Source organism: Scylla paramamosain, chromosome 28 (assembly GCF_035594125.1).
Source record: "Scylla paramamosain isolate STU-SP2022 chromosome 28, ASM3559412v1, whole genome shotgun sequence".
NCBI lineage: Eukaryota > Metazoa > Arthropoda > Malacostraca > Decapoda > Portunidae > Scylla > Scylla paramamosain.
Genome location: NC_087178.1, coordinates 11,974,751 through 11,984,750, shown reverse-complemented (window position 1 = coordinate 11,984,750; position 10,000 = coordinate 11,974,751). Strand labels below are relative to the sequence as shown.

The 10,000-nt window shown below is 38.2% G+C and overlaps 1 protein-coding gene across 1 annotated transcript in view; it reads left to right on the top strand.

The window, feature by feature from the left end:
* Window positions 1–10,000, top strand: part of LOC135115126 (uncharacterized) — a 127,378-nt gene that overhangs the window by 74,555 nt on the left and 42,823 nt on the right. The window contains exon 4 of the mRNA XM_064031624.1: window positions 389–442. Within this exon, the coding sequence (XP_063887694.1) occupies window positions 389–442 (54 nt within the window). The remainder of the gene's footprint in view (window positions 1–388; window positions 443–10,000) is intronic.

The following is a 10,000-nucleotide window of genomic DNA, read 5'->3' as shown; positions in this document are numbered from 1 at the left end:
CGCTGAATGTTGGCAAGCTTTACATTTATTATTTTTTGCTTCTTTTTATTTTCTTATTTGATCTTGTTATATATGTAATGGTGTTTGTTCGTTTTATTTTGTTGCAGCTGTTGTGCATATTTAACATTCTCAGCGTTTGAAGTGTGTACTGTTTTCAGTGTTGTTTTCCATGTATCCATGTGTTCTTGCTTGGAGGAATTTGACGTTTTATTTATGACATTTCGTGTTTTTGTTCAGTATTTATTCTTTCCTCTTTTGTTCATGTGTATGTTGTTAACTCATGCAGTAAATGATTTCTGGTGGTTCTGTTTGTGATGCTTCATTTTTAGCTCTTTTTAGAATAGTGAAGCTGCATCACTTTTTTATGTGGATGTTTTGATATTTTCAGGAAAGGATGGCAGGTGGTGCCGCGGTGAACACTCCCAACACATGCAGGAGGAAAGTGAGTACCTGCTTCATTACATCATGTGCCCTCTATATTGATCTCGCTGTTAAACTTTTTTTTTTATTCATGTCAACGGAAACCTGTCACTGTTCCCTGCCTTTCTCCTGTCAGCTTCCCACGAATCTGTGAAGGAAAGAAAGGATATGCTTCCATGGTATCGTGTCAGTAGTGTTATCCATTGAAGGATTAGTTTAAACCTTTTTCCAATGCATTGGTTTTGTCTCCCATTTTTCTGCCTTCCTAGGGTATATATGTGAAAGAAGACAGAATGTAAATTTAGTCTATAATGTTCATTGCATCATATTACTGGGAAAAATGTCCTTTGAGGATTAACCGAGAATCTATTTCAAAACTATAATTTTTGTATTCCAGTCTTCGTGTGCTTATTTTAGTGTATGCATAGAGAAAAGTAGGATACGAAATCATATGTTTTCTATAATGGTGTCATCTTTTTGGTATAAATATTTACTTAGAGATTCAATTGAAACCTAACAATTAGCTGTCATTTTTGCGTTCGTTATATATATAAATAAATAAATAAATAAATATATATATATATATATATATATATATATATATATATATATATATATATATATATATATATATATATATATATATATATATATATATATATATATATATATATATATATATATATATATATATATATATATATATATATATATATATATATATATATATATATATATATATATATATATATATATATATATATATATATATATATATATATATATATATATATATATATATATATATATATATATATATATATATATATATATATATATATATATATTGTATGTACGTATATATGAGTGAAGAAAGGAAAGATGCAATTACAAAAAAAACTTTCCACTATAATGGGAATATTCACTTGAGGTATTTTTTAGGTAACAAATATCAGATCTTCTAGCTTATATGTCTATTTATCCTTTAGTGTGTTTTACCGTTATGTAGATTAATAATATTTTGCACGTTATGATAAAGTGTCCTTGGAAACTATTACTGTAACACATTTCATTTAGTGTGAATTTGGTTTCCACGTAAAAAAAAAAAAAAAAAAAAAAAAAAAAAAACTCCTTCTATGGAGAAAAGATATTTATATTTTCTTTGTTCAATTGGTATTGATATTATTTTTAACTCTGATTTCCCGGGAAGCGCCACCACCATGATATTTGTGACCTAACCTAAGGTAACTTTTTAGCGTCATAACCTTTGTTGCAGCTTTATTGAAGTAAAATTAAAGAGAGGAAAGCTTGTATAGTTCTGTGAAGTGTTCTTATTTGTCTCTGTGTGTGTTGATTGTCGCCTTGAAGTCAAGGTGACGTGGGCCTTGATGACTAGAGCCGGCCCACACTATTTGTCTCCTTTTTTTTAGAGGCTCGTCGTTGTAGATTTCTGAAAATATTAGTTTTCGTCACGTTTTTATTTTCCTTGTCAGCGAATGAAAGATAATTTATGATTTTCTTAATCTTTTAGTAACGTATTTAATATCTTTGGAGGGATCATTCCCGTAGCGGAGCGAGGGGGCTCTATTTTTGTTACCGCACATCTGTACACCCCACCGCTCCCGCCTGGCCCTGGAGGGCACAACGATGATTTGGCCAGGAGCACCTTTTGATGTGCATCGTATATAAAAGTTTCGATTTCATTTTCGGAAACACTTCTTGGTAACTTTTGAAGGCGTATCTTTGTTATTTTATTTAATTTCTTCGTGAGACTCACCTTTTTTTGCTGTATTTTGCATATTTCGATTTATCGGCATGTGGGCGAAGGTTTCTGCCTCGCAACTCGCGCAACTATCGCCTCATCACTACAGATCGAGCTCGAGCGCACAAAATGCGCCAATTATTTGCCATAACTCACTTCATATACGGGAAAGGGTTGTGGGAAGAAGGTGTTGTGAGGAGTAAACATAGGAGAAATTAGTTAAATCTAGAAAGGTAGCTAGCTCAGGGAAGGTGACAAATAGCTTAAGTATTTACCACACAAAATGTAGCAGTATTTTGAATAAAATAGACTTGCTTAGAAGAATAGTGTGTGTAGAGAAATTTGATATCATTGCTTTAACTGAAACTTGGTTAGATATGTGAAGAAAAGTATTTAATCCAGAGGTTAAGATAGATGGTTTTACATTGTTCTATAAAGATATGGAAAACAGGAGAGGAGGAGACGTCACGTTTTACGTTAGGGACACATTACAGTGTTGTATTAACAGTAGATTTAAAACAGATAGGAAAGCAGTAGTAGTACAGTAGTGTACAGTAGTGGGAGTAGTGTACAGACCACCGACCAGTACAAAGGAAATTAACACCTCACTGTGGCAGGAAATAAATAGAGCAGGCAGGTACAGTCAGGTATGTGTGGTAGGAGATTTTAATTATAGGAATATTGACTGGAGTCTGATGGTGAGTAAGAAGGAAGCAGAATTTGTTAAGGTAATTCAGGATATTTTTTTAAAACAGGTAGTCGTAGAAACCACAAGGGGGAATAATATTCTAGATTTAATTCTTACTAACAGGGAGGAAGCAGTCACGCAGGTAGAGGCTGGAGGACAGCTAGGTAATATTGACCATAGGGAAATTAGATACAATTTAAAATGGGAAGAAACTTTTAGAAGCAAAAAACATTAGTAAAATACCTGACTTTAGGAGAGCAGATTTTGAGGAATTAAAAAGGTACCTCTAAGGAGTTGACTGGCAACGGATGCAAGGTGAGGTCAGGTCCGGGACGGAGTTGAGAAAGATAAGGCAAGATATCTTGTGAGAGGTGAGGTGAGGTGTGAGGGTGTAGGACTAGATGAGGTAAGATGTGTTCGGAAGGGGCGGAGGAGAGAGGGAGGGGGAGATGGGTGTGAGTATGATGGAATGTCAGGTCATGCTGAAATGAGAGAGGTGAGGTCAAGGCGAGTAGAGGAGGGAGTAGAGAGGATGGTAGGGGCCGAGATGAGGGAATTAGGTGAAGTAAATGTAGATGAATTGTATAAATATTTCGTAGATAAAGTTCATACAGGTCAGTTAGCATATATCCCGTATAGGGCAATAAAATCACAGAAAAATTATCCTAAATGGATGACTGCTAGGTTAAAACATTATACAGGGTGGGAGAGAAGTATATATAAGGCATTAAGGGCAGATGAAAAGTTTTAAGGACACAATATAATGAATTAGTTAGAACAGTCAGGAAGTTAACGAGGAAAGCTAAGGGCAATTATGAATTAAGTGTAGCCAGTCATGTGAAGACGGACCCCAAGGGATTTTATCAGGAATAGAGGACGAAGAATAAAGATACTATAGGTCCATTACAGGCAGCAGATGGGGAGCTGGTTAGTTCTGGGGAGGAGATTAGTAAAATTCTGAATGAGTATTTTTTATCTGTCTTCACCCAGGAAAACATGCAGGATATGCCAGATAGTGAACAGATGTTTAGAGCAGATGAGAATGAGAAGCTGACAGATATTTCCATAAGTAGAGAGATAGTGGAACAGGAGATAGATAGGCTAAAAAAAGTTCAAGACACCAGGACCTGATGAAATATATCCCAGAGTACTTAAGGAATGCAAAGAGGTAATTAGTGAGCTGTTAGTTTCTGTCTTTAGGAAATCACTTGAGTCAGGTGAGGGTACCAGTAATGTGGAAGTAACAAAGGGGATGTAAGCAAAATTCTTTGGATCAGCATCCAGGGTAGAACAAAAAATAACACGTTCAAGCTTGGAAAATTTAAGTTTAGGAAGGAGATAGTAAAAATTGGTTCTCGAATAGAGTGGTAGATGAGTGGAACGGACTCATTAATCATGTTGTTAGTGCTAGGACATTAGAGAGCTTTAAGAGAAGATTAGACAGGTTTATGGATGGGGAAAATAGATGGAAATAGGTAGGTATATTTCATAAAGGGACTGCCACGTGTAAGCCTGGTCGCTTCTTGCAGCTTCCTTTATTTCTTATGTTCTTATGTTCTTATGATAGCCAGTCTTGGTTGACACCATCAAACTCAGACACTTTTTTTTTTTTTTTTTTTGCTTTAGGGTCTAACACAGTCCTCTGATTTTGTGTTTGTCTTGTCTGATGCAGCAGCGGCGGGAGCTTTTTCCTTCCTCGCGGCCAGACGACGCGGACTGGCTTTTTCCTGCTCCTCCTGACACACTTCATATTTACCAGTGAGTGAAGGGGACGGAGCTGTATTTGTAGCGCAGTGTACGTCCTTCCATTTTTAGGTTTACATTTAAGTGAAGCCTGTCATGCTTGCCTATGTTTTTCCATGTGCATGTAAGGTAAGGCTGCTTGACAAAGTGTCTGACTCACTGCAGACACTTGCTTTATGCGGTACTGTAATAAACAAGTAATTTCTCAATGTAAAGGAAACAGTGAGTCACAAAAAGTGCCTCTCAGTACGATGTGGTAATGAAAAGCAGAATATGAAATAAATAGATAGTAAATAAGTGAATAAATAAATAAATAAATAAATAAATGGACGAATTAATGCATACCTTGGAGAACATTTCATACCTGCTGAGCTTACCATAGCAAATACACTGATATGCTACAAAAAATACACACAAGTATATGAAGATGGAAAAAAATGTAGGAAGTCTGTGTTGTTATTTCTATGGTTACTGCTCTTCAGAATTTGCCATCAGCATGCGTCTCTCCTTCCCCACGCTGACGCTACACAAGACTCACCTTTATTCCGTTCCCTTTCAATAGTCCAGGAGTCAAGCAATATCTTCATTCTTTCATCCCTTTCATTGGTAAACTCTGGAATTTCTCTGCCTGTTTCTGTTTTTTCCCCTTTCTGTGACTAGTTGTTTTAAGAGTATTGAGGCACTTCCAGAAACATATTTAGTTTTTTTTATTGACTTATTTTTTTTTTTTTTTTTTTGTCTGTATGTATGGAAGTGGCAACTGAAAAAAAAATTTTTTTTGTTCCTCTGTTTGCCATTCGCCAAGAAGATATGAGAGCGTGAGTATAAATAATGGCTATATGCAAATGTAAGAATACCATTTTATACTGACTCTAAATTAAACATGTATTGCATTGTTTACTCCAGTTTACTCAAGTTGAACCGTCCAATATCTTTTGCATCTAAATGATTTTTGCGTTCAGCTATTTGAATTTTTATTTCCAAATGCAGCTCCATGTTTTTAAGAAGCACAGAGGGTTGGAGAAAGACAAATCTTTCCTGAGTCTTAATAGATGAATGTTAATAACAGTAGTAGTAGCAATAGTAGTAGTAGTAGTAGTAGTAGTAGTAGTAGTAGTAGTAGTAGTAGTAGTAGTAGTGGTACTACTACTACTACTACTACTACTACTACTACTACTACTACTACTACTACTACTACTACTACTATACTAATAATAATAATAATAATAATAATAATAATAATAATATTGCTACTACTACTGTTATTAACATACTACTACTACTACTACTACTACTAGTAGTAGTCGTAGTAGTAGTAGTAGTAGTAGTAGTAGTAGTAGTAGTTGTTGTTGTTGTTGTTGTTGTTGTTGTTGTTGTTGTTGTAGTAAAGAGCAGGTTTATTATCTGGAGTGACACCAATTCAGTTTTTGTATAATTTGTATTTTCTTACTATTATTTCACACCTTGTCAATCCACGCAAGGAAAAAAAAAAAAAGCAAAAAAAGAAAACGTATATTAAAAAAGTGAGAGGCAAGACCAGCAAGTGAAACACGCCCTGTCTTCTCCATAGACTTGACGTGTTTACTGCCGCGCTTCCTTCCTGATAATTATACAGTCCTACGCTGGAGGCGCTTAATGTGGTGCATTTGTATGAAAGAATTTACTTTTTGCTAAGAATCTCTCTCTCTCTCTCTCTCTCTCTCTCTCTCTCTCTCTCTCTCTCTCTCTCTCTCTCTCTCTCTCTCTCTCTCTCTCTCTCTCTCTCTCTCTCTCTCTCTCTCTCTCTCTCTCTCTCTCTCTGTGACGTGCAACAGTGTGGGTGTCGTGAGCAGAGCAAACGGCCAAATGTGCGGCGACTAGCTAGTGTTTGCGTGCGCTGCGTGGGGCGTGCAGTTTGGATGTCAAAGAGGAATGCAAGTGGTCGGGATAAGGTGGAGGAGGAGTAGGAGCAGTAGGAGGAGGAGGAGGAGGCGTAGCGTAGCGTGGTCTGGATGGCGTGCAGGATTATGTGACGCTCAGAGGCAGCTTCCCTACACTGTAAGCTTCTATTAGAGTGAGCCACGTGACGGGGTGCGCTCTCAGGGTGATTGCTTGTATTCTATGTAGCCTGGCGGGGCTGTGGCACTCCCTGCAGGTTATTGGCTCAGGAGGGTTAGGTAATGTTGGATGTTAGTGTGGTACTCTGCTGTGGGTGATGACTTGTGTTTGTAATGATACAGCGCCTAAAGTTTGTTAAAGTGATGCAGGTTGGAGAGCATAAATACAGTGACATCATCACCACTATAGTCTCTCCCTTTACGCTGCAACGGAATGATGTAGTAGTGGTGATGTAGTCTGGGACAATGATGTACACTAGAAAAAATAAATAAAGATCCCAGTAATATCAACAGTTCCATTCTCGTGAAAGGTTTAGTGTTCCTCCATTATTTTCTTCATCTTCAGCATTTCCACTTTATGTTCACTTAACTTGACAAGTGTGTTCCACGTGTGTCATTTTACACTCCTTCATATCATGATTAAAAAAAAAAAAAAAAAAAACACTGTTATTTTATTCCTTTTCATATCCTCACACAGAGGACAATTTTTAACAATAAATAGGGCTAAACTTCAGCCTCACCTCCGCCATCTCCTTTTAATTTGTCTGAAGAAAGGAAAAAAATCTAAGTTCTTTTCCATATTTTCATTCATATAGACCATTAATAATGTATAGGATTAAAATATAGCCTCAATCCATCTATGCCTATTTTGCCGTGATATGTTTTGCCCTTACACGCTGGTATGGTCCGCCTGGCCCTCTTCCCCGGCCCCTTCCCCCCTGAGAGACCCGCGTGTGGCCGTGAAGTGTGGCTCCCCAAGTGGTCATCCAATATTGCTCTTAAAAATGGTCCCGTGATGCGTCTACAGAATGGTTGCTGAAAGCGGATTGCTTGGGTGGGGTGAGAGGGGACTGGCTCTGGCCTAGAACTCTCTCTCTCTCTCTCTCTCTCTCTCTCTCTCTCTCTCTCTCTCTCTCTCTCTCTCTCTCTCTCTCTCTCTCTCTCTCTCTCTCTCTCTCTCTCTCTCTCTCTCTCTCTCTCTCTCTCTCTCTCTCTCTCTCTCTCTCTCTCTATTGATACCACGTGGTATAGAAAAACCACATAGAACTTGAAAGAATAGTGAGGGAAAGAGTTGTGGTCTGTCTACTTTTGTTTGTGATGGAGAGTGTAACTGCATGATAGTTGTGTGATGTGGTGTGTGCGTAGCGCAGGTGAAGGCACAGTTTGGTTGTTGAGGGGTGGTGCAGAATCTTTGCGTTGCGCTTTCTAGAGAGGCGGCAGTCAATCAGGCCAGAGCTTCGGTCACTGTTTGTGTACCTTCCCTTTAGGGCTGGATACACAGGTTATCGCATGCTACTTTGACCTCTAGTACTTAAAATCACAAAGTTGATCAATAACAGGAGAATGAGGACGAATAAAATGAAGATTACAACATGTGATTACATAGGATAACCAAAACAAACACTCCCACAGATCTTTACATATCGCTTTGGAATTAATCTATATTAACTACCCTTTAGTAAAGTAAGCTAGAGCAGTGTATGACTTCTGCCAAACCGACACGCCCTCGTGCTTGTGCTGGCGTGGGAAAACCATCGTGCAGTGTGAGAAAAACTGGCTACGTTTTGATTGGAAAGAATGATGTGAGATTCTATTATTATTCCTATGCAAAAAAAAGGAGGAGGAGGTGGAGGAGGAGGAGGGTAATAACATCATTAGTAAAAACATCCACTTCAAACACCCCTTTGTCTGTGCCTTTGGACGCACAAATTACCTCAGAATGTTACGTCACAATGAAGAAGACAAGTGAAGAAGCTTGCTTTCTTTTGAATACCGTCTTTTCGGAAATGTTGATTTTTTTTTTTTTTTTTGTGGAAAATAAAAAAAAAAAGTACTATTTTTAGTAGAGTGAAAAAATCTACAATTCACCCTAAGAAGGTGGAACATAAAAATTACGAACTATACCACTACCACCACCACCACCACCATTACTACTACTACTACTACCATCAGTACCATCACACCTCACTCTCAACTTCTCCCATTTTCAAGAATTCCTCTCTTCTCTTCCCTCGCTCCACCATCCTTCATCCTCTCTCCCTTACGTTCCATCCTTCCTTTCGCCGACATAATGCTTGCAACAGACGTCCCTCCACTTCCTCCCCCTCCTCCTCCAGTCCCCCTTCCTCTTCCTCCCCCTCCTCCTCCAGTCCCGTAGCATTAGCAGGGCCTTGCCTCCCCTTATAAGAAGAGATGCTTAGTGGAACATGTCGAAATAGCGTTGCCTAGCCGCCGCCGAGTATAGGAGTGTATTGAGGGTGCATTATCTCGGTACAGTGGCGGTGAGCGGGGAGATGGGTCGGTGAGTATGTTCAGGCGCAGATAGAGAAATGTGTTATTGGTCTGACGAATTGATTAATGAATAGGTATCTGGTTGAACAGGTAGATTTACAGATAGATGGCTGGATGGGTAAATGGTTAAATAGATCGACTTGCTGATAAATAGATTGATATATAGATGGACAGATGGATGGAAAGATAGATTGATAGATACATGAATAAATGAATAGGTATATAAGTAGATATAAATATATATAGATGGGTAGATAGACAGTTCAATAAGTAGAAAATAGATTAGATAAATAGACAGACAGACAGATAGATAGGGATAATAGTACATAGATGGGAAAATATGTTGATAAATCCCCGTTGATTGATAAGAAGGTGAAAGTAATAGATAGGGAGAGATATACAGATAGAGAGAGAGAGAGAGAGAGAGAGAGAGAGAGAGAGAGAGAGAGAGAGAGAGAGAGAGAGAGAGAGAGAGAGAGAGAGAGATTGGATGTCTTGCAGCACAATAAACATGCATATATCGTGCACATTATTCTTCCTCTTTCTTTTTTCTTTCTTGCGACATTTGGAAAAAGCAAATGTTGAGATATTGTGTGTGTGTGTGTGTGTGTGTGTGTGTGTGTGTGTGTGTGTGTGTGTGTGTGTGTGTGTGTGTGTGTGTATGAAATAATAGACAAACGGACAGACAAACAGATACATTACAATACACAAAATTGCACATAAGCTGAGGACAGAGACTCCCAACCAATCACGCACCCACCCACACAACATAGACAGAAGGTCAAAGATATACTGATATACGTACTGACATACATTCTTCATCTCTTCGGTCAATATGAAGACGCTACGCAAACTTACATATTGTACTGTGCGTCTCGAAGGAGTAACGCCGGGAGATGACAACGTCCGCCCTTTACTGCTCAGGGAAGCACAGGGACTGAGTGTGTTGCTGGCAGTTTGTTGCAGTTTTAGGATTCCCGAAGGCTGACGAAGAGTTTT